A 23,983-nucleotide genomic window follows, 5' to 3' on the forward strand; every position below is an offset into this window, starting at 1 on the left:
GTATGGGGTGTGTCATGGTATGGGGTGTGTCAGTACCAGGGTGTGTCATGGTATGTGGCTGTGTCAGTACCAGGGTGTGTCATGGTATGGGGGTGTGTCAGTACCAGGGTGTGTCATGGTATGGGGGTGTGTCAGTACCAGGGTGTGTCATGGTATGGGGGTGTGTCATGGTATGGGGGTGTGTCAGTACCAGGGTGTGTTATGGTATGGGGGTGTGTCAGTACCAGGGTGTGTCATGGCATGGGTTGTGTCAGTACCAGTACCAGGGTGTGTCATAGTATGGGGATGTGTCAGTACCAGGGTGTGTCACACACACACTTATACCTAGGGTACCCCATTACCCCCAAGACAATAGGAGAACATGCAAACTCCACCCGGGAATTGAACCCAGGATCCTACAGAAGCCGTCCCACAGTGGAAATCAAGTCAGTATATGTGCAGTCACATGAATCCAGTCATGCCCATATATGGTAAAGGTAAATTCACTCTGCTCTCTTCGAACGCTGTGAAATCACAATGTGGACCTGTGCTCTTCAGGAGCAGCATTTTGATTTTCTCCTCATTTACGATGGCTGCTTCTCTGAGACAGAGGTTTCTGCATGTGCTGTGTTGCAGGGTGCGTCCCCGGGTGTCCTCCGGGGGCGACCCGGGTCACGGGGGCGGCACGGAGGCCGAGGAATCGCTCCTGATGGAGGGGTTTCTGTTTAAGAGGACCAGGAGTGTGTTAAAAACCTGGAACAGGTCTGTACACTGATGCTTAGTGTATGTATTAGAAATTCTATATATATACACTCAATATTATATATACACTCAATATTATATATATATACACTCAATATTATATATATATACACTTAATATTATATATATACACTCAATATTATATGTATACACTCAATATTATATATATATATATACACTCAATATTATATATATATACACTTAATATTATATATATACACTCAATATTATATGTATACACTCAATATTATATATATATACACTCAATATTATATATATATACACTTAATATTATATATATACACTCAATATTATATGTATACACTCAATATTATATATATATACACTCAATATTATATATATATACACTTAATATTATATATATACACTCAATATTATATGTATACACTCAATATTATATATATACACTTAATATTATATATATACACTCAATATTATATATATATATATATATATATACACTTAATATTATATATATATACACACTCAATATTATATTTATACACTTAATATTATATTTATTTATATTTATGCAGGCGGTGGTTCATCATACAAAACGATCAACTTCTCTACAAGAAGAGGTTTAAGGTAGGTCACATGACTTTACATGATCCAAATCAGCTCTGTGAAATACCCATAATGCACCGCAGTCGTACACCCCTCATAATTCGACTGTATAAATAAGAAGGTTTTATGTTCTATTCCCTCAGCGTGACTTCACGGTGCTGGCGGAAGACCTGCAGCGCTGTTCGGTCCAGAGCTGCGAGGATGCCGGGCGCCGCTTCTGCTTCCGGGTGGTCACGCCCACAAGGTAAGTCCAGATCTATAATCATCAGAGATAGACAGACACACAAATGATCAATAGACAGACAGAAGATCAATAGACAGAACGATAGGCAGACGGACAGATAGACAGACAGATAGATGATCAATAGACAGACAACAAATAGACAAGATGATTGATAGACATAGATAGACAGACTGATAGATAGACAGACAGACTGATACATAGACAGACAGCTAGATAGATTATCAATAGACAGACAGACAGATGATCAATAAACAGACAGACAGATAGATGCTAGATAGACAGATGGATAGACAGATAGACAGGAAGATAGATTATAGATAAATAGATAATCAAAAGACAGACAGATATAGACACACAGACAGACATATGATCAATAGACAGATCGATAGACAGACTATTTACCTATCTGTCTATCCATCTGTCTGTCTGAATGTCTGTCTATCTATCTGTTTATCTATCTACTCAATCTGTCTATCTGTCTGCATCCTATATAATCTGTATCTATCACCGAGTGTGTACAGGAGCTGTACGTTCCAGGCCGACTGTGAGGCAGGTAGACGGGCGTGGATCAGCGCCATTCAGAACCTGACTGAGAGAGAAGAGGGAACAGTCGAGAGCGAGGTGAATTATCATCACCACTATACTCCGGGAGGGGAGGGGTTCAGTTCTCGACTCTTTAACACCAGTTTAATGCGTCTGAATCAGGAGGAATCAGACGAGTACAAGAATGATTCAGAATCAGATTCCTCGAGCAAGCAGACAGACTCCCAGGGACCGTATGGTGGATGGGAACCAGGTGAGTATCAGTTTTTTGTGTTGATCCTCCCCTGGATCCTCCTATGGCTTCAGATACCTGTGACGACCTACCAGGACTTTATTGGGTCATTGGGATGGATGGGATCTTCCAGCATGGCTACAAGAGCATGACCAAGACTTCAGAGTACTACCCTGGTCCTCTAATTCCCCAGACTTGAACCCAGTTCAGCATCTGTGGGACCACCTCAAGCAGCATCATGGCTCCAGATACCTGTGACCACCTACCAGGACTTTATTGGGTCACTGTGGCGGATGGGATCTTCCAGCAAGGTATAGAAACGTGCCACATTGGTTGGAAGAGCATGACCAACACTTCCGAGTACTACCCTGACCCCCCTGATTCCCCAGACTTGAACCCACCTCGATTCTTATGTTGGCTCAACTGATTCTGCCCTGGATCCTCCCTTGGCTCCAGATACTTGTGATGACTTTCCAGGAGCTTATTGGGTCACAGGGACTACCGAGTACCACCCTGGCCCCTGACTGCCCTTTAGCCCCAGACTTGAACCCAATTGAGCATCTGTGGGACCTCCTCAATGGTCGTGTTGGCTTTTTGGATCCTCCCCTGGATGTAGGATGAAACATGTAGGATGAAACAAGAAGAGGCCAAATCAGTAATAATAATAACATGTCTCTTGTGGGCAGCAGGTAGAAGTTCCATGCGCTGTACCCGAGACAGACGACACCACAGAGGGAACGTCACGTGTGGTTGAGGACGTCTCTGAGCTGCACAAGTGCTATGAGGTTTACAAAACCATTGGATCAGGTAACTGGTACCACTTTCAGTCGTCTCTCTGCCTTTGTGTAACACAGATGTGCATCTTTTAAAACCTGACTTAATATATTTTTTTTTATTCAATCGTTCTTTAGGTGGTTATGCGACGGTCAAGCTCGGCAGGCACATTCAGACTCAAGAGCCAGTGGCCATCAAGATCCTGGAGAAGAAAGAGCTCGGGGTTAGTTTCAGCAAAACCGTCTGTTAAAGACGGACATGTCTCAGTTTCCAAACGTTTGGTTCTCCTAATTCTGATCTGAAAAGTCATAAAACTGTTCCGGTTTCATCCCCATTGCAGGATGAGTTGTCTGATTTGAGGATCGAGATTGAAGCCCTGAAGAACCTCAATCATCAGCACGTGTGCCGCTTGTACCAAGTCATGGAGACTGCTGACCAGATCTACCTGGTTCTTGAGGTACCATCAGTGGTTAGAAACTATCAGATTTGATTCAATCTCTGGATTTACGATGATTTGCTGCTCACTTGACTCGCTCTCTCCTCCAGTTTTGTCCGGGTGGAGATCTGTTCGACCACATCGATAATAACGACATGTTGTCGGAGGAGGAGACGCGCAGGATCTTCCGTCAGATCGTCTCGGCACTGGCCTACGTCCACAGCCAGGGATACGCCCACCGTGACCTTAAGCCAGTGCGTCAGCCAAACGATTTCCACTTATACTTTGTGCTCTCTCTTTGTTAGTGCTTGTACATGTGTGTTTTATTTTGACTCTCAGGAAAACATGATGCTGGATGAGAAGAACAACATCAAGCTCATCGACTTTGGTCTCTGTGCCAAACCAGAGGTTCGTGTCTCTCCTAAGACTGTAGTGTATACTTAAATCAAGAGTGCCATTCAGAGAGTCTAGTAAGGTGGTGTGCTTACCCCCATCCATCATGCTTTAATGAAGCCTTGCACACATGGTGTCCACAATTAGTTTCAGTGATCAGTTAGATGAACAGGACATCACAGAGCCATGCTGGTTCAGTTTGTGTGCTGTGTTGCAGATGCTAGTCAACAGTTGGACCTTCGGTTGATAAAAATCTGTTTTGTTGTAGGGTGGATTGGGTACTGCTCTGATTGAGGGCTGTGGAACCCCTCCCTACTTGGCACCAGAAGTCATTGATGAGCAACCCTATCATGGTGCAGAGGTAGGTTTGTGTGGGGTGTGTCCCCAGGTTATTCCTGATAAACTTCAATTGGAGAGTCTCCAAATCCAAGGTGTTCAGTCCCCTCTATAGCCCCATTCATGACTTATTCTATGAGGTCTGGATGAGGGGACTGACCAGGGTAAAGCATGGTTAAAAAAGACAATGAAGATGTGTGTGTGTGTGTGTGTTTTAGGCAGATGTTTGGAGCTTGGGTGTTGTCCTATATGTCATGCTGTGTGGCTACCTCCCGTTCGACGGTGACAACTTTGTGGAGCTCCATGAACAAATCACTGTAAGTCTTGGAACTACAATGAAACACCATTGGCATACACGTCTTGTTACGATTATGAAATTGAATCCATTATTTAATGCTCAGCAGCATGTTAAACATACAGTAAAAGTAACAGTAACGGCTTGTGGTGATGTTCTTTGATCAGATGTGATTGTTTTGCTCTGTGTTTCCTCAGAAAGGACATTTTGACACTCCTGACTGGCTGTCTCCTGGTTCTGTACTGCTGATTAAGGAAATGCTGCAGATGTGTGTTTATGGTGTGTTTAATGTAAGCAAAGTGGGTGTGTGTTTCTCTGTGGGCTTCATCACCTGAAGTTCTTGTATCTTGTCCTGTAGGTGGTTCCAGAGCAGCGCATAAAGGTGGAGCATCTGCTGGATCATGAGTGGGTAATGAAGGGCTACAGCAGCCATGTGGAATGGCACAGCACATGCCCGGTACAACATCCACACTAGACATAGTACAGTAGCATGATGGAGATCCATCGTACAGAAGATTGTATCTTTATTATCTCACATACTCATATATTTGTGTCTGTGTGTGTGTGTGTGTTTGTGTCTCAGCTGGATCATCTAGATGAGGAGAGCATCACCGAGATGGCTGTGATGTTCAGACAGTCCAACCAAAGCACCAAGCAGCTGGTGTGTGAGGTACATTTCAGTACTTCTATCAGCATCAACACAGATGCTAAAATGTAGACACATATTTATTAATACTGAGGTTCTTGTGCTCCGTCTAATAGAGATGTGTGTGTGTGTGTGTGTGTGTGTGTGCAGTGGAAGTTTGATCAGACCACAGCTACGTATCTTTTGCTCTTGAGAAGGAAGCAGCGCAGTAGTCCAGTGTGTAGCTGAGCGGACGTGTAAGAAATCCAGGTAACATTTCCACAATCAGTGTATTTTACCTGATAAATGCTGCTCTACATGCTCATCTGTCCAAACACTACAGCTTCTGAATGTTCTTACACCTCTTCTTGTTTTATTTAGCAGGAGACGTTGTCGGCGCATCAAGGAGGGACGATGGTGGAGCCGTCCAATCAGGACTTGTTACATCTCAATTTCACATTTCAATGATTGTTGCAGATGTTTCTCTCTAACCCATCCTCTCTCTCTCTCTCTCTCTTTCTCTTTTTACCAGAACAATGCATTTTGGGTATCTGTGTGTGACTGGTTAGAGGAACTCCACTGAGGTGCCGCCCTTGTTGATCCACACAGCTGTATGAGAAGTGTAGAACATGGATGACCAGGATCAACAGGCCTCAAAATCTTATAACATTAAATAATAAATAAATAAACTCACTGAATATATGAAGGTGGATGGATGTTTATTTTCACAATAGCAGATTTTTTCTTCATCATTTTGTGTATGAAGTCAGCAATATGACGTGAAAGAAGGCACAACGTTTCCCGACATGTTACAGAACAATGAACTCAGCAGTGAAGATACAGACCTACTGTCAGCTCACTCAGAGCAGCCTGAGATCGTTACCCTAAAACGTAATGAACTCATGTCTCTTAAAGAGGTCCAGTTACAAAATACACTATATTACCAAAAGTATTCACTCACCCATCCAGATTATTGAATTCTGGTGTTCCAATCAGTTCCATGGCCACAGAGGTATAAAACCAAGCACCTCGGCATGCAGACTGCTTCTACAAACATAAGTGAAAGAACAGGTCGCTCTCAGGAGCTCAGTGAATTCCAGTGTGGTACCGTGATGCCATCTGTGCAACAAGTCCAGTCGTGAAATTTCCTCACTACTAAATATTCCACAGTCGACTGTCAGTGCTGTTATAACAAAGTGGAAGCGGAACAACAGCAACTCAGCCATGAAGTGTTAGGCCACGTAAAATGACAGAGCGGGTCAGCGGATGCTGAGGAGCATAGTGCAAACACTCAGTCAATCACTACAGACCTCCAAACTTCAAGTGGCCTTCAGATTAACTCAAGAACAGTGTGTAGAGACCTTCATGGAATGGGTTTCCATGGCCGAGCAACTGCATCCAAGTCTTACAGCACCAAGCGCAATGCAAAGCATCAGATGCAGTGGTGTATAGCACACCACCACTGGACTCTAAAGCAGTGGAGATGTGTTCTCTGGAGTGATGAATCACGCTTCTCCGTCTGGCAATACGATGAACGAGTCTGGGTTTGGCGGTTGCCAGGAGAACGGTACTTGTCTGACTGCATTGTGCCGAGTGTAAAGTTTGGTGGAGGGGGGATTATGGTGTGGGGGTGTTTTTCAGGAGTTGAGCTCAGCCCCTTAGTTCCAGGAATTCTTAATGCTTTAGCATACCAGAAGATTTTGGACAATTTCATGTTCCTAACTTTGTGGGAACAGTTTGGGGATGACCCCTTCCTGTTTCAACATGACTGCACACCAGTGCAAAAAGCAAGGTCCATAAAGACATGGATGAGCGAGTTTGGTGTGAAAGAACTTAACCGGCCTCAACCTGATAGAACACCTTTGGGATGAATTAGAGTGGAGACTGCAAGCCAGGCCTTCTCGTCCAACATCAGTGTCTGACCTCACAAATGCGCTTCTGAAAGAATGGTCAAAAATTCCCATAAACACACTCCTAAACCTTCCCAGAAGAGTTCAAGCTGTTATAGCTGCAAAGGATGGGCCGACATCATATTAAATTAAATGGGACCTCACTCAATTTCTTTTGCGTGTGAAGGCAGACGAGCGTATACTTTTGGCAATATAGTGTAGTTTTTATAGGACAAACATATAAGAACCTACAAAAACTCTTAGATGTGTATTAAGAAAGTCTGAACATAAGAAATGACTAGACAGTGATGTCTGAAGCAGGACTGAGATCTCGGATCATTAAAATAACATGAAACTAGTTACGGGTTACAAATGGTTTTTGTGCTGCCATGCAGCTGGTTGAATGGAGTTAGTGTAGAATTATGTAAAAAGATCTAAAGAAAATAGATGAAGTGGCTGCTTAGCTCAGTTGGTTAGAGTGTAGTGCTAATAACGCCAAGGTCGCGGGTTCGATACCCGTACTGGCCACACCCACTTTAATGATTAAAGGTAGCATGGCTGAGAGTCAGGTGAGCATGTGCTGTGTATCAGGACTTTCTAACCTGAGTAATTTAATCACTGAAAGTAAGAATACCGCCCTGTTCTTCTGCCATCTTTAATTCTGGCTTCATTTCACCTAATGAACGTGGCATGACCTTTATAAATGCTTACAATCAATTTTGTCAATAAAATGTTGTCAATTTTGTCAATAAAAAAGAGAACTGCTGTGTAATTTAGTGAATTTAGTGAAAAGAAATTTAGACCGTGTAGAATAAAAGTATTAGGAAAGTATGAGGTTAAAAGCATCAGCTTTTATTTATTCTTAAAAGAAAAATACATGAACCTCAGTCATCTCACACGAAGATCTGTTCTGCTCAACAACAGTAAAGCTCTCCATCGTTTCTGTGTGGCAGCTCCGTAACTGAAGGGCTGTCAGTGTAGAATCGGGTATGTGGGTATATGCCCTAACCTTCGTATACAGGCCGGTTAGCTCAGTTGGTTAGTGCGTGGTGCTAATAACACCAAGGTTGTGGGTTCGATCCCTGTAAGGGCCACACCCACTTTTGGACTAACAAACAAACACCTTCACTAACTAGCAGGTCCTATTAACCTGGGCTTCAAACGTTGTCTCTGACAAGTGTGAGATCTGTGTACTTTGGTCAGTGGAAGTAGTTTTATAGATTTATGAAAACATTGTACTTACTTACTATTTCCATTCTTGCAGGAGTGTGAGTTTACCTTCCACTTCAATAGTGAGGCGTGTCCAGCCCTGCTACACAAACTGTCATTTTTGTCCCTGTTAAAAACTTTAGCTTATAGCAAATAAAGACACATTTAACAATTCTCATCTTTTATTACAGGTTTAAAGTTGCATAAAACAAATGTTTGCACAAATAATATAAAACCAAAGTACAAAATAAACATTTCTCTTATTTTAATTATCTCACAAATCACAAAGCTGTTAACATTAAATATCACTAAAGAGGAAATCCTGAAGACAGCAATGCAAACCTTTCATTTAAATACAAGCTTTAGTAAAGTTACATACACTGTAAAACATTTTAAGTTGGTTAAACTCAGAAACGAAAGTTGCCTTAAAAAGCTGAGTAAACTCAACTTGAAGAAAACCGTTGTAACAACTCAAGAAGTTAAGTTAAAAAAGTTGCTTAACTAATGATTATTGATTGTTTCAACTTAATGTACTATGTGAAAATAACTTACTATGTTTATTTTATCTATTTTAGAAAATGAGCTATCTAGTTAAATAAACCTACAATTCCTCACTATTTTAACACACACTTTCAAGTCAATACAACTTCAGCTATATTCATATAACTTATTGTCTAACGTTAACAGTGCTTATGTTTGTCATTTCTAGACTTCATGTTGACTAATAAAAGTTTTCCCAGTTTCTTTAAACTTTACAATGAATCAACTTACAACTTCTGTTCACAAATAACATTTATTTAAACAAATGTTACAAAACACTTCCAACATGCAACAAGCAAGTTTTCTCCTCTCATTGCCCATAAGTGCAAATTATGTTTTTTTGCAAAAGTCTAGAGACAGACCTTTTAAGAACAATACATGTTTTAAAAACAATACGTTTTAAGAACAATACATGTTTTAAGAACAATACATGTTCAAAAACAATACATGTTTTAAGAACAATACATGTTTTAAAAACAATACATGTTTTAAGAACAATACATGTTTTAAGAACAATACATGTTCAAAAACAATACGTTTTTGCCTTTGGCTATTTTTACAAGATTTCTCTGCGAAAACAATGTGGAACAGATTACAACATTTCCTCTATTTTTTTTTTTTACATGGCCTGCAAGCACCTTGAACTAAACTAACTAAACATAACTAAACTGTCCCCCAATTATACACTATATTGCCAAAAGTATTTGCTCGCCTGCCACACGCATATGAACTTGAGTTCATTCTGAAAAACTTCCCATATAGAAGCACTTTGTAGTTCTACAATTACTGCCTGTAGTCCATCTGTTTCTCTACATAGTTTTTAACCTGCTTTCACCCTTGTCTGTTTAAATATTTACCTAACTAATTGGGCAAAAGGGCCAGGGGTTTGGTCACTTTTGGCCAGCCTTTCCATTTGCTTTATTGACACGGTGCAGCTTGTTAACTGAGTGTTTAATGTGTTTTGGAGCCAACTGGCTTGCAGAGCCAATTCTTAACAGCTACCACAGATTACTCTGCAAGTGTGCCTTTAAATTTTCAATCCCCTGCCTGCTAGAGGCTAAAGATACCTGGTCATGGGTCTCTTTTTGTTTTTGCAAAGAGTCCTGTACCTGTTGCATTGGTGCCTGTTCTGGGGGATGTAGCTCAGTGGTAGAGCGCATGCTTTGCATGTATGAGGCCCAGGGTTCAATACCCTGCATCTCCAGTAGCTTGATGTTTCACTTTGCTAGAAAAAAGCTTCTAGTGTGCTTCTAAAGGCTATATGGCTTTAAGAATGATCACTATCAAGCTGGCGTTCTGCTTGTTACTCTTGAACTTTAAGAATGTGCTCAGAGACCTAGAGCGGCACGATGGCCAAGTGGTAAGGTGTCGGTCTCGTAAACCGAAAATCACGGGTTCAATCCCCATTCGTGCCTTTAAGATGTGTGTTCTTGTTTTAAAACATGACCAATATGCTCTAGTTCACATTCCCCCTAGGCTAATTTAAGAATCACAACTCATTTCCTATTTTTCCTTGCAGGTCTTATTTACCACATTAATGCTGTGCTTCCACACCAGCACATTTCCTCTACATAGGGATGGCAGCTTAGAGGTACTGCATGCCGTGCCTGTATGAGCTCCAGAGTGTCACAACCACTTGATATATCCAGGTACTTAGTCAGACTCAATCACGAGCTTGTTTTAAATTTCACCCAGCTGACTGAGCAAAGGTACAGGAGTTAGATGAGTTTTGGATTGGACTTTCTATTGGCTTGCATGACATGATGGAGCTTGTTAACCGAGTGTTTAATGTCTTTTGGAGCCAACCGGTTCAGAGAGCCAGTTCTTAACCGCTACCACAGAAGACTATGCAAGTGTGCTGTTAAATCTGCAATCATTCACTTGAAAGACGCTAGAGATTCCTGCTCCTGGTTCTGCTTCTCTTTTTGCAAAGACTTTCGTACCCGTTGGAGGTTTACCCTGGGAAGCGCAAGTAGGGGATGTAGCTCAGTGGTAGAGCGTGTGCTTCGCATGTATGAGGTCCTGGGTTCAAGCCCCAGCATCTCCATTCAAAAGCTTTTTAATAAGGGACCATGTCTTGCCTGCCGGTCTTATTCTCTACAATAGAGCTATAGAGCCACATCAATCCTGCTTTGTCAGAAAAGGGGATGTAGCTCAGTGGTAGAGAGCATGCTTTGCATGTATGAGGTCCAGGGTTCAATCCCCTGCATCTCCAGCTTGTTGTTTCACTCACTTGAAACAAACTCCAAGTTTGCTACCACACCCGGTAGCTTTAAGAATTAGCACTTTCAAGCTTACATTCCAGTGCTTACTCGTGCACAGGGAAATTTTCAGTGTTTGATCTTTCTTTGCTGTGCTGCCATGGCCATGGGCTAAGGTGTCGCTCAAGGAAACCAAAGCTCACGGCTCATTCCCAGAGTGTGTCTTATTCGTGCTTTGTTTTTGAAGTCACAAACAAAACGCTCCTTAAAACAAACACTTGGCCGTTAAAGACCCAATCACAAGTGTTTTCTTTTGTAAACTTCACCTGGCTAAAAAGATCAACGGCTATAGGACAGCACAAGAGAACTTACCTAACACATCAAAGCTGTAATTCCACAGCAGCATCATATTGCTACACAAGGATTGTAGCTTAGATTAAACCATTCAAGTATCCGGGTAGTTGTTCCAGACCCATTCACAAATCAGTTTTAATCTTTACCTAACTAATTGGGCAAAAGAGCCAGGGGTTTGGTCACTTTTGGCCAGCCTTTCCATTTGCTTTATTGACACGGTGCAGCTTGTTAACTGAGTGTTTAATGTGTTTTGGAGCCAACTGGCTTGCAGAGCCAATTCTTAACAGCTACCACAGATTACTCTGCAAGTGTGCCTTTAAATTTTCAATCCCCTGCCTGCTAGAGGCTAGAGATACCTGGTCATAAGTCTATTTTTGTTTTTGCAAAGAGTCCTGTACCTGTTGCATTGGTGCCAGTTCCGGGGGGTGTAGCTCAGTGGTAGAGCGCTGGCTTTGCATGTATGAGGCCCAGGGTTCAATCCCCTGCATCTCCAGTAGCTTGATGTTTCACTCTGCTCGAAAAAAGCTTCTAACGGTCACTATCAAGCTGGCATTCTGCTTGTTACTCTTGAACTTTAAGAAGGTGCTCATTTTCCAGTTGTTACTTTTGCACAAGAACTTTTTTTTAACTTTCTGCCAGCTATCTAGAGAGGCGCGATGGCCAAGTGGTAAGGCGTCGGTCTCGTAAACCGAAGATCATGGGTTCAATCCCTGTTCGTGCCTTTAACGTGCATGCTCTCATTTTAAAACATGACCAATATGCTCTAGTTCACATTCCCCCTAGGCTAATTTAAGAAATACAACTCATTTCCTATTTTCCCTTGCAGGTCTTATTTACCACATTAATGCTGTGCTTCCACACCAGCACATTTCCTCTACATAGGGATGGCACCTTAGAGGTACTTCATGCCATGCCTGTATGAGCTCCAGAGTGTCACAATCCCTTGAAATATCCAGGTACTTAGTCAGACTCAATCACAAGCCCGTTTTAAACTTTACCCAGCTGACTGAGCAAAGGTACAGGAGTTAGATTAATTTTGGATTGGACTTTCTATTGGCTTGCATGACATGATGGAGCTTGTTAACCGAGTGTTTAATGTCTTTTGGAGCCAACCGGTTGAGAGAGCCAGTTCTTAACCGCTACCACAGAAGACTATGCAAGTGTGCTGTTAAATCTGCAATCCCTCACTTGACAGAGGCTAGAGATTCCTGCTCCTGGTTCTGCTTCTCTTTTTGCAAAGACTCTCGTACCCGTTGGAGGTTTCCAGTGGTGTATAGTAACGAAGTAATAATACTTCGTTACTGTACTTTACTGGAGTATAAAAAAATTCGGCAACTTTCACTTTTACTCCACTACATTTCCTAAAGAAATTGGGTACTTTTACTCCGATACATTTGCTGTATGCGAATTCGTTACTCGTTACTACAGAATGAAACGACAAGAATTTTTTAGCTAAATAATGTGAGATGTGTGACAGACTGCAGCAGGTTTGGTGAATCTGCGCTTGTAAATTACATCAGCGGTTAAACGCATTAATGCCCAGATGCAAACGTTTTGTAAAAGTGCATCGTTCACTCAAAGATACGGAATAATCGTCATTTCAGAATCTCCCCGTCTAACACACTGATGTAAGTTAGGAATGATTAACAAAGTAAAGCCACAGCACCATTGTTTTTATTATTATTATTATTAGCATTAACATTGTTCAGATATCTAGCTACCGATTACATTCGAACCACAAATAAAACGTTTCACTACATTAGTTTGTAATTAATTCAGTGCAGACATGATGTGTCCCATCATTTTTAAAAACTCATAAAAAATATTTCCTCAGATAACTTCTGTATTACACTAACAGAGGAAATATTCATGGTGCTGAGGAACATGCATGTCTTTAACACTAGCTTGACTGAAAATCTGAGATTCTGAGGACAAACCCCTCCTTCTACACAACCATTAGAGTGCTATCAGTCCTCTTTTGTCATGCAAATGCTAGCAGATAACACACTATTCAACCCACCCCCAACGTTTATCCCAGCAAACCTGTGAGTTACCTTTTCCTAAGTAATTCCACTACAGGCTGGAAAGTCTCAATATGGCTAGATTACATGTGCCACAAAGGTGGTGGGAAACTAAGCCTTGTTATGGTCTGACCAAACTCTGAACTTTGAATTTGTGATCTTGAACTTGTGATGTACAGGAGAAAAATGTACACAGGACAAAACGTAAAGGGTTCTGAACATGTTTATTTAGCACAGGATGCGTTAGAGTTGATTTTTTGAAAACCCTGTTAATTTTTCCCATTGGAAATCGCGCTTAGACCCAGGTCTCCAAATATGGGCATAACGAGGACTACAGAATGACGCACGACTTCAGTGGTCTATTGATCTAAGAAAGCAATAAACTAAAAAAGCAAATAACTTATGAGTTTAATGCAAATAACTAATAAAGTATAAAATTTCCTGTCACACTTGTTAGAGATCTCGGACTAACTACAGAATTTCTTTATTAATTTCTATATGAAATTGAGAAACCAAGGACACTAATTAGTGCATTTTTTCTAAGTAGAATTTTTCTCTGTTCTTGCTTGATACCACATTTTAGCAGCTTAACAGTCACACACAGCACACACCCTATATTTCTGCACTCTATTGTCTCTAAAGTCCCAATATGCGCCCCTGCATCAATGGTAAACCAGACCAGTTGGCATTATCACCTTTTTGCACTCATGCATTTTATTCACAGATTTAAATATTACAAATCTTTTATGAGTTTAGTCCAAAAATTTATTTTTTTAACAATATTAGGCCTGCTGCATTTGTATTGCACAGAAGTGCCATACCTGTTTACACATGTTTGTATGCCACCTAATATGAGCTCAAAACAGCTCTGATTTGCGAATACATCAGCATTACAAGACATCTGATATATCAGTCTGTTATCTGTTAGCAGGACATTACCAGCAGGAACTTCTACCTCTGTATGTTGTGAAATCAATTGCCGTATGTTGCATTCCAGTACCATGTATTAAACAGAAAAGCAATGCGCACATTGTTTGAGCCATAAAGGTGTGCGTATAAATAAATATCTACGCTGCACATGATGTCCCTGGTATCCCCTTGGCCATATACAGTGGGGTCAAAAAGTATTTATTCAGCCACTGATTGTGCAAGTTCTCCTACTTAGAAAGATGAGAGAGGTGAATTTTGTTTGTTTGTAAACTGTGAATTAGTTCTTAATCTGGTCGTGATGTTAGTGAATTAAACCTACATCTCTCTGATGGTCTGACCGATGAGCTGTCTGTTCTGACCTGCTGCTTAAGCCCGGCTAGCTCAGTCGGTAGAGCATGAGACTCTTAATCTCAGAGTCGTGGGTTCGAGCCCCACGTTGGGCGAGTATCTTTATTTAACATCTACTGAAACCAAAAGGACGTTCTTCCACTTTGGACAGCCGGTCTCCGGTGACTTATCAGGGGCATATTTGTGCTTGTGGGACTGTTGTTTACTGGATGTTTTCAGTTACTTATTTCCACTATTCTGTGGAGCTACACATTGTTGTTGTGTCTCATATCCGTTTGATCAACAGGCAGGTTGTGCAATAAAAGACACTCGTCCCTGGGTGGGCTCGAATCACCAACCTTTCGGTTAACAGCCGAACACGCTAACCGATTGCGCCACAGAGACGCAGGCACAGCTGTTTCATTGGACGGTACACACGGGTCACATGACTTGCTAACTTTTACAGCAGGGCAATTAAGTTTGGCAAATTAAAATAATCACATGTTTCTGACCTGAATGAGAGGGGCATTAAAACGACCTCACACTTGTCAGAGACAACGTTTGAAGCACAGGTCAATGGGACCTGCTAGTTAGAGAAGGATCACTTGTTTGTTAGTTTAAGTACTAAAGTGGGTGTACAGCTCCATCTACCGGCCAACTGAGTCCTGAACTTGGTGCAATTTTCCAACAGTGGAACGTTTTGTTGTGATTTTGATACCTGGGTGGCAATGTTTAACTAAAATTACTTTTATTTAGTGTTTAAAACTTCTATATTACCTCAGTGTGTTCAATTGATTTCAATCAATTATATCAATCACGTAAGTTTAAATCACTTGAGATGTAAAAGTAAAGTCTGAAGTTGTGTGTAGTTTTGCTTTATTTACTTAGCAAATGGCGAATCATTACATTTAGTTTTCTTGGTGTCAGGGTTCCATGGTGTAATGGTTAGCACTCTGGACTCTGAATCCAGTGATCCGAGTTCAAATCTCGGTGGGACCTTAATGCTTTTATTTGGAGCCCGGTGTGAGGTCCAAGATTAAGAAACATTAGCAGTTTCAGGATGGTAACATTCAGCGCATGTGCAGTACAACAGAGCTTCGCAATTGCTTGTGCTAGTTTAGAGTCACCTTAAATGACATGTTAATTTCCATCCATTCATCCAGCTTGAATATCATAATAGCACTAGTAGTGTTATAGTGTTCCACATGTGACTGCTCCATCCTAAAATATAATCGCAAATCATTGTTTACAGCGCCATCTAACAGCCAACTTGCTCTTCAATGACTAGTTATTCACTTTTGGGTTTAAGTAAAACCTCACTGTGTGGTTCCATGGTGTAATGGTTAGCACTCTGGACTTTGAATCCAGTGATCTGAGTTCAAATCTCAGTGGAACCTGGTTTTATTTAGGTAAAAACACTGTTATCAATGCTGAGTAGAGAATAGTGTTCCACATATGACTGCTCTATGCCGAATTGTAACACCAAAAGCAGTGGCGGCTGGTGCTAAAAAAATTTGAGGGGGCGCAAACAAAACAACAATAAAAAAACAAGCCTTTAAAAGTAGCACTATTTGAACATGAATTTTGCCCTCCTTTCCTTCTGTCTTGCAAATTTCTCAATGACATTATGGTTAAAGTCAGTAATCTCAGTCACTAGTCTCTTCTCTATTGACAACATGGCCGATGCATTCAGCTTGTCCGGGGTCATTGAGTTTCTCATAAAAGTTTTAATTCTTTTCAAGGTTGAGAAGCACCTTTCAGCTTCTGCTGTGGTCATGGGTGTGGTGATGAGGATCTTCAGGAGAGTGACAGTCTCTGAAAATACTTCTTCAAGATTATTTTCCATAAACATCTGGAATAGGCCCACAGCACCACAACAGGCTTTGAACTCTTCCCTGCTGTAGATAAGACTAAGCTCTGTCTTCAGCTTACCTTGATTGAGCACTGGATAGGCTTTTAAGGTGTTGCTCAGTGCATCTTCAGGAAATGCTGTCTTGTATTGTTCAAACCTGTCCCCCTGCAAGAGTGTGGCACTAACAAGGTGGTTTGTGAAGGAAAAGTGCTCACTGGTGTGTCCCAGTATGATATCACAGACCTAGAGAAGGATAAACATGAAAATTATGAAGTGATCATAATTTATTTATTTCACATCTAAATAGTTATTTTTCTATCACTGTTGAAATGTAGTCATAGATCAAGTCATAGAAATGAGTTTGCTGTTATTTTCAAGACAAAATGTGTTAAAGCATTTTTGGAACAGAATTTTTGTGGAACAGGTTTATAGAAAATCCAGGAACCAAATGTTATGAGAATTTGTTTTAATCCATATTACCCATATATTGCAGTACAGCAAGAATAATAACATATATTGCTGACAAGCATTACACCCACATACACTGATCATTCATGCATAGCATAGAAACAGCTCTAAACAAATCTAATTGGACTGGGACTTCCACAACTCACCTCTGCAGCAATCCTTTCATGGTCTTCTACACTGAGTGTCCGACGCTTCTTTACTGGCTGACTGCTACCTTCACTGCTTTGTCCAACCATGGAATGGAGAGAATTTCTGCAAAGGAAAAAAATTACAATAACAATAATAATAACAATAATACTAATAAACAAAAGAGGAAAATGTACAACGATTACCTGATCTTTTGAATGTCCTGCTGGAACTGCTGAATGCTCTCCTTGATATAAACTGAATCTATGACCTTCTTCTGGAGTTTGGAATAGAGGAGGTCCACATGAGGCATGATATGGTGGAAAAGCTGCAGAAAGAACTTAAAATCCTGATCCTCCAGTAGCATGGCAAACGCACCTGCCTCTCTGACAGTAATGGGGTCAAAGTCACCAGAGTCTCGTATGCTTTCAAAACAGTGAATGAGGTCCTCTCTGTGTTCAAACACAGTATTGATGGTACGGCTGTGAAAGTTCCATCTGTTGTTGCTGGATGCTGGTAGTCTGTGCGCCACAACTTTATCAAGAATACTTGTGCGCTTGGGTGATCTGGAAAAAAAGCTGGCAAATCCACCAAGGTTAGAAAAAAAAATTCTCACTTTGGTTATGTGAGAAGTAGCCTGCTGCATTATCAGATTGAGCTGATGTGCGTAGCAGTGGATGTAGTGTGCATTTGGGTACATGTCTTGTATCTTCTTCTGAACACCTGCAGTGGCACCCCTCATCACGCTGGCTCCATCATACAGTGGGGTCAAAAAGTATTTAGTCAGCCACTGATTGTGCAGGTTCTCCTACTTAGAAAGATGAGAGAGGTCTGTAATTTTCATCATAGGTACACTTCAACTATGAGAGACAAAATGAGAAAAAAAAATCCAGGAAATCACATTGTAGGATTTTTAAAGAATTTATTCGTAAATTATGGTGGAAAATAAGTATTTGGTCACCCACAAACAAGCAAGATTTCTGGCTCTCACAGACCTGAAGCTCTTCTGTCCTCCACTCGTTACCTGTATTAATGGCACCTGTTTGACCTCGTTATCTGTATAAAAGACACCTGTCCACAGCCTCAAACAGTCAGACTCCAAACTCAACCATGGCCAAGACCAAAGAGCTGTCGAAGGACACCAGGAAGAAAATTGTAGACCTGCACCAGGCTGGGAAGAGTGAATCTACAATAGGCAAGCAGGTTGGTGTGAATAAATCAACTGTGGGAGCAATTGTAAGAAAATGGAAGACATACAAGACCATTGATAATCTCCCTTGGGGTCAAGATCTCATCCCGTGGGGTCAAAATGATCATGAGAACGGTGAGCAAAAATCCCAGAACTACACGGAGGGACCTGATGAATGACCTGCAGAGAGCTGGGACCAAAGTAACAAAGGGACCATCAGTAACACACTACGCCGAGAGGGACTCAAATCCTGCAGTGCCAGGTGTGTCCCCCTGCTTAAGCCAGTACATGTCCAGGCCCGGCTGAAGTTTGCCAGAGAGCATATGGATGATCCAGAAGAGTATTGGGAGAATATCATGTGGTCAGATGAAACCAAAATGGAACTTTTTGGTAAAAACTCAACTCGTCGTGTTTGGAGGAAGAAGAAAAACCCAAGAACACCATACCTACTGTGAAGCATGGGGGTGGAAACATCATGCTTTGGGGCTGTTTTTCTGCAAAGGGGACAGGACGACTGATCCGTGTTAAGGGAAGAATGAATGGGGCCATGTATCGTGAGATTTTAAGCCAAAACCTCCTTCCATCAGTGAGAGCATTGAAGATGGAATGTGGCTGGGTCTTCCAGCATGACAATGATCCCAAACACACCGCTCGGGCAATGAAGGAGTGGCTCCATAAAAAGCATTTCAAGGTCCTGGAGTGGCCTAGCCAGTCTCCAGACCTCAACCCCATAGAAAATTTGTGGAGTCCGTGTTGCCCAGCGACAGCTCCAAAACATCACTGCTCTAGAGGAGATCTGCATGGAGGAATGGGCCAAAATACCAGCTACAGTGTGTGCAAACCTGGTGAAGACTTACAGGAAACGTTTGACCTCTGTCATTGCCAACAAAGGTTATGTTACAAAGTATTGAGTTGAACTTTTGTTATTGACCAAATACTTATTTTCCATTATAATTTACAAATAAATTCTTTAAAAATCCTACAATGTGATTTCCTGGATTTTTTTTTCTCAATTAGACAAACAGACTAATTAATTTCATAATTATTTTGCAGTATGTAATTTACTTATTTTAACATCTTAATAATTTTAAGGGGGGCGGTGCCCCTGCACCCCGTATTGGCCAGCCGCCACTGCATTTAGGGATGTGTAATGTGTCATTTTAGGACAGCCTATCTTATAAAACTGTTTTTAAACTGTATAACCACTGAAGTTGGCATTAATTGTAAATTCTATAGACCAGCCTTCTATTCATCACTAACAAACACCAAACTGTAATATTCATGCATGATTGCACTGAATATGTTGTATGATTGATTTGGAGTTGATTGCATATTAAAGGGATGCTGTGATTGGTTAATGAGCATGCCAGTTTGCTATTGGTTGAATTATGCAATCTGTATGTATGTAGTGGGTGGGACGTAAGGAAACGCTAGTAGAAATGGCAGAATAGTAATGTGATATGTAAATGCGCTGTTATTCAATAAATTACGCTTAAAATACCAATAACTCGTCATCCTGAATCTCTTTAAAAACGAGAATTAAAACATGGTGTCAGAGTGAACGGAATCGCGAATTCACAATGGATATCGCCGGAGTTCCTTCGCCGCGCATGGCATGGGAAATCATTTTGCAAAAGTTTGCCGCACAAGCCGCAAAAAAGCAGTGCATTCGTTGGAAGAGCAAGAAACCGACGAGGCATGCACTGAGGAGTTTTTTATTGACGTGGTCTCACAGGAGAGCCAAATTTCCCATAGAGAGCAAGCTTTTGTTCCAATTAATATTGGTGCGCAAGAAAAAGTAGTCAAGTTCAAACTCGACACTGGTGCACAAGTCAATGTGATTCCTTTACAAGACTATTACGATATGGGAGAAAAAACATGTTTGCTACCAACATCTCTCAAACTGTCAGGTTATGGAGGTGAACCCCTCGCAGTTAAAGGTATGTGTCGTTTGCCATGCAGATACAAAGAAAAGAAAATGTCTTTGGATTTCTATGTGGTTGACACACGTGCCCCACCAGTCCTAGGCTTAAAAGCATGTTTAGATATGGGAGTTGTGCAGTTAGTTTTATCCATATCCAATCAGGCTGTTGAAACGTCTATTACGGATGATTTCAAAGATATCTTCACAGGTATAGGGCTTTTTCCTGGTGAATGCACTATTCATCTGAAGCCAGAGGCCACTCCTGTGGCGTACCCACCAAGGCGTATACCTCTTGCTTTGCGAAGCCGCCTTAAAGATGAGCTGCAGACAATGGAAAGGCAAGGTGTAATTGCTAAGATCACGGAACCTACGGATTGGGTAAATGCACTAGTCGTAGTGGAAAAACCTCGCACATGTAAACTTCGCGTATGTCTTGACCCAAGAGATCTAAATAAGGCTATTAAACGACCCCATTATCCTTTACCAACGCTCGATGACATCACGTCAAGGTTAGCAGGTGCTCGTTTCTTCAGTGTCCTCGATGCTAGATCTGGGTACTGGGCTATTAAGCTTACAGAAGACTCATCCAAACTGACCACGTTTAACACAGTGTTTGGATGCTATAGATTTCTTCGTTTGCCTTTTGGTATAATTTCAGCCCAAGACGAGTTTCAACGGAAAATTGATGAAACATATGAAGGCCTTGAAGGCGTCACCGCAATTGTTGATGACATCCTAGTCCACGGAAAGACAAAGGCAGAGCATGATAAGAACCTCTGTGAAATGCTTCAGCGCTCTCGTGAACAAGGGGTAAGACTAAACCCTGAAAAATGCATCATTGGAGCTAGTGAAGTAAGTTATTTTGGACACATCTTGACCAGTAAAGGTCTCAAACCAGATCCTGCAAAAGTTGCTGCTGTGAGAAACATGGAGCCACCAAAAGACAAGGGTGAACTTCAGACGGTATTAGGAATGGTGAATTACCTTGCAAAGTTTGCACCCAGTCTATCTTCTATCAATGCTCCGCTACGTCAATTGCTAAAAGAATCAAATGAGTTTGCTTGGGAGGCACAGCATGACAGAGCATTTAAGCAAATGAAAGACCTCTTAACAAAAGAACCAGGCCCTGTGTTAGCATATTTTGATCCACAAAAAGAGGTGCAGTCCTGCTGCAAGAGGGTAAGCCTATAGCATATGCCTCCAAATCCCTCACGGATAGCGAAAGCAACTATGCACAGATCGAAAAAGAGCTATATGCCATTTTGTTTGGTTGCAAGCGTTTTCACACGTATGTCTATAATCAACACACAGTAGTTGAAAGCGACCATAAGCCTCTCGAATCGATCATGAAAAAACCCCTTGCATCCGCATCCCCAAGATTACAGAGGATGATCATTCAGCTCCAGAGATACAGCCTCACAATCGTCCATAAATCGGGTAAGGACATACCTGTTGCTGATACACTATCCAGAAAGGCATTACCATGTCATGACAACAGTCTTCATGAAGGAATGGATGTTCAAGTGCACATGCTATATGACAATTTGCCTGTTAGCAATGCGCAACTTAACAAAATTCAGTCGGGAACAGATAATGATGCACAGCTCACAACCTTGATGAAAGTTATCAAGGAAGGATGGCCAGCTGAAAGAAAGAAATGTGTACAAAGTGTAGCTGAATTCTGGAATCACCGTGACGAAATGTCTGAGATAAACGGGATCATTTTCAAAGGTGAGAAGATAGTTATTCCCTATTCTCTCAGAGCTGACATGCTGTCACGAATTCATGCTGGACACTTGGGCATGGAAAAGTGTAAACAAAGAGCCCGTGATGTTTTGGCCAGGAATGTGCAAAGAAATAGAGGACATGATTGGAAAATGCACCATTTGCCTTGAACATCATCGTTCAAATGCCAAAGAGCCTATGATTAACCATAAAATACCAGATAGGCCCTGGCAGGTATTAGCCACAGATTTGTTTATGTGGAACAACGAAGACTACATGGTTGTTGTCGATTATTACAGTAGATACTTTGAACTGGAAAAGCTCAACTCTACCACAGCGTCGGCAATTGTGCACAAATTGAAAGCTATTTTTGCACGACACGGTGTTCCGGATACAGTCATATCTGACAACGGTCCACAGTATAGTGCCAGAGAGTTTCAAGCTTTTGCTAATGCTTGGGAATTCACTCACTTCACAACCAGCCCGCACTATCCACAAAGCAATGGTCTCGAGAAGTTTGTGCAAATTGCAAAATCGTTGTTGGAGAAGGCAAGGGCAGACCACAAGGACCCTTACCTAAGCCTTTTGGAATACCGCAACACTCCTGTAGACAGTTTCAAATCCCCGGCACAGCTTCTAATGAGCTGCCGCCTTCGTTCTATTCTTCCAAACACTGACAAGCAACTCCAGCCAAAAGTTGTTGATCGGCAGCAAGTGTGGAAGAAAAGGGTGGATAGACAGCGCCACCAAAATAAATATTATGACAGATCAGCAAAGTCACTTCCACAACTACAGCCAGGTGAAGTCATCAGGCTACAAGAGCATGGTCGATGGAAACCAGCTGTCGTTCTACACCCAGCTGACACTCATCGTTCTTACCACGTGAGGACTGCTGATGGTTCGGAATATCGCAGAAATCGTCGTCATTTGCTCAACACAAAGGAAACACATATAGATGAAAACCCCGACTTTGATGTTGACACATCCAATGACACTAAGCATACAATCAATACATCACACCAACAGGAACAGAAGGACGAAACAATTTCACCTCACTATTGCACAAGGTCAGGTCGTCAGATTAAACCCAGAGTTATCCTCGACCTGTAAATTGTAAAAGGGTGTAGGCGGATCGCTGCCCTTTAGTTCAAACAAGTTTGTAATCGACTAATATAAATGTTTGAAAGAAATAATTGTTAATTATTTGTTATATAATAACTTGTTTATTCTTTATTTTGAAAAAAGGGGGATGTAATATTCATGCATGATTGCACTGAATATGTTGTATGATTGATTTGGAGTTGATTGCATATTAAAGGGATGCTGTGATTGGTTAATGAGCATGCCGGTTTGCTATTGGTTGAATTATGCAATCTGTATGTATGTAGTGGGTGGGACGTAAGGAAACACTAGTAGAAATGGCGGAATAGTAATGTGATATGTAAATGCGCTGTTATTCAATAAATTACGCTTAAAATACCAATAACTCGTCATCCTGAATCTCTTTAAAAACGAGAATTAAAACACAAACAACATCACACTGCAAATCTCATAACTCAACACAAGTCAAGGTAGTAGTTTAAAAGTGACAGTAAGTCTGTGTTTGTTTCTGTTACTTATTCTGAATTGTGTTTGTTTGTAAACTGTGAATTAGTTCTTAATCTGGTCGTGATGTTAGTGAATTAAACCTACATCTCTCTGATGGTCTGATCGATGAGCTGTCTGTTCTGACCTGCTGCTTAAGCCCGGCTAGCTCAGTCGGTAGAGCATGAGACTCTTAATCTCAGGGTCGTGGGTTCGAGCCCCACGTTGGGCGAGTATCTTCATTTAACATCTACAGAAACCAAAAGGACGTTCTTCCACTTTGGACAGCCGGTCTCCAGTGACTTATCAGGTGGATATTTGTGCTTGTAGGACTGTTGTTTACTGGATGTTTTCAGTTACTTATTTCCACTATTCTGTGGAGCTACACATTGTTGTTGTGTCTCATATCCGTTTGATCAACAGGCAGGTTGTTTTTA

At 41.3% G+C, this 23,983-nt stretch overlaps 1 protein-coding gene and 10 non-coding genes across 11 annotated transcripts; all 11 read left to right on the top strand.

The window, feature by feature from the left end:
• The first annotated feature begins 568 nt into the window (after positions 1-568).
• LOC134326175 (maternal embryonic leucine zipper kinase-like) lies at positions 569-5,893 on the top strand. Its single transcript, XM_063008370.1, has 17 exons — positions 569-741; positions 1,299-1,350; positions 1,473-1,573; positions 2,279-2,369; positions 2,805-2,960; positions 3,038-3,155; positions 3,260-3,345; positions 3,463-3,579; positions 3,669-3,812; positions 3,898-3,966; positions 4,220-4,312; positions 4,506-4,604; positions 4,780-4,854; positions 4,941-5,039; positions 5,166-5,252; positions 5,379-5,477; positions 5,589-5,893. The coding sequence occupies exons 1-16, from the start codon at positions 569-571 to the stop codon at positions 5,454-5,456; spliced, it is 1,638 nt and encodes a 545-aa protein (XP_062864440.1). The 3' UTR covers positions 5,457-5,477; positions 5,589-5,893.
• Positions 5,894-9,977: 4,084 nt separating this feature from the next.
• On the top strand, positions 9,978-10,049 carry trnaa-ugc (transfer RNA alanine (anticodon UGC)). The gene has a single exon. It is a non-coding gene; the product is annotated as a tRNA-Ala (tRNA).
• A 139-nt stretch (positions 10,050-10,188) lies between these two features.
• On the top strand, positions 10,189-10,260 carry trnat-cgu (transfer RNA threonine (anticodon CGU)). The gene has a single exon. It is a non-coding gene; the product is annotated as a tRNA-Thr (tRNA).
• Positions 10,261-10,820: 560 nt separating this feature from the next.
• On the top strand, positions 10,821-10,892 carry trnaa-cgc (transfer RNA alanine (anticodon CGC)). The gene has a single exon. It is a non-coding gene; the product is annotated as a tRNA-Ala (tRNA).
• Positions 10,893-10,988: 96 nt separating this feature from the next.
• trnaa-ugc (transfer RNA alanine (anticodon UGC)) lies at positions 10,989-11,060 on the top strand. Its single transcript has one exon. It is a non-coding gene; the product is annotated as a tRNA-Ala (tRNA).
• Positions 11,061-11,821: 761 nt separating this feature from the next.
• On the top strand, positions 11,822-11,893 carry trnaa-ugc (transfer RNA alanine (anticodon UGC)). The gene has a single exon. It is a non-coding gene; the product is annotated as a tRNA-Ala (tRNA).
• A 157-nt stretch (positions 11,894-12,050) lies between these two features.
• On the top strand, positions 12,051-12,122 carry trnat-cgu (transfer RNA threonine (anticodon CGU)). Its single transcript has one exon. It is a non-coding gene; the product is annotated as a tRNA-Thr (tRNA).
• Positions 12,123-14,721: 2,599 nt separating this feature from the next.
• trnak-cuu (transfer RNA lysine (anticodon CUU)) lies at positions 14,722-14,794 on the top strand. The gene has a single exon. It is a non-coding gene; the product is annotated as a tRNA-Lys (tRNA).
• An 811-nt stretch (positions 14,795-15,605) lies between these two features.
• trnaq-cug (transfer RNA glutamine (anticodon CUG)) lies at positions 15,606-15,677 on the top strand. The gene has a single exon. It is a non-coding gene; the product is annotated as a tRNA-Gln (tRNA).
• A 326-nt stretch (positions 15,678-16,003) lies between these two features.
• Positions 16,004-16,075, top strand: trnaq-uug (transfer RNA glutamine (anticodon UUG)). The gene has a single exon. It is a non-coding gene; the product is annotated as a tRNA-Gln (tRNA).
• Positions 16,076-23,705: 7,630 nt separating this feature from the next.
• On the top strand, positions 23,706-23,778 carry trnak-cuu (transfer RNA lysine (anticodon CUU)). The gene has a single exon. It is a non-coding gene; the product is annotated as a tRNA-Lys (tRNA).
• The last annotated feature ends 205 nt before the right edge of the window (positions 23,779-23,983 follow it).

This window comes from Trichomycterus rosablanca, chromosome 14 (assembly GCF_030014385.1).
Source record: "Trichomycterus rosablanca isolate fTriRos1 chromosome 14, fTriRos1.hap1, whole genome shotgun sequence".
Taxonomy (NCBI): domain Eukaryota; kingdom Metazoa; phylum Chordata; class Actinopteri; order Siluriformes; family Trichomycteridae; genus Trichomycterus; species Trichomycterus rosablanca.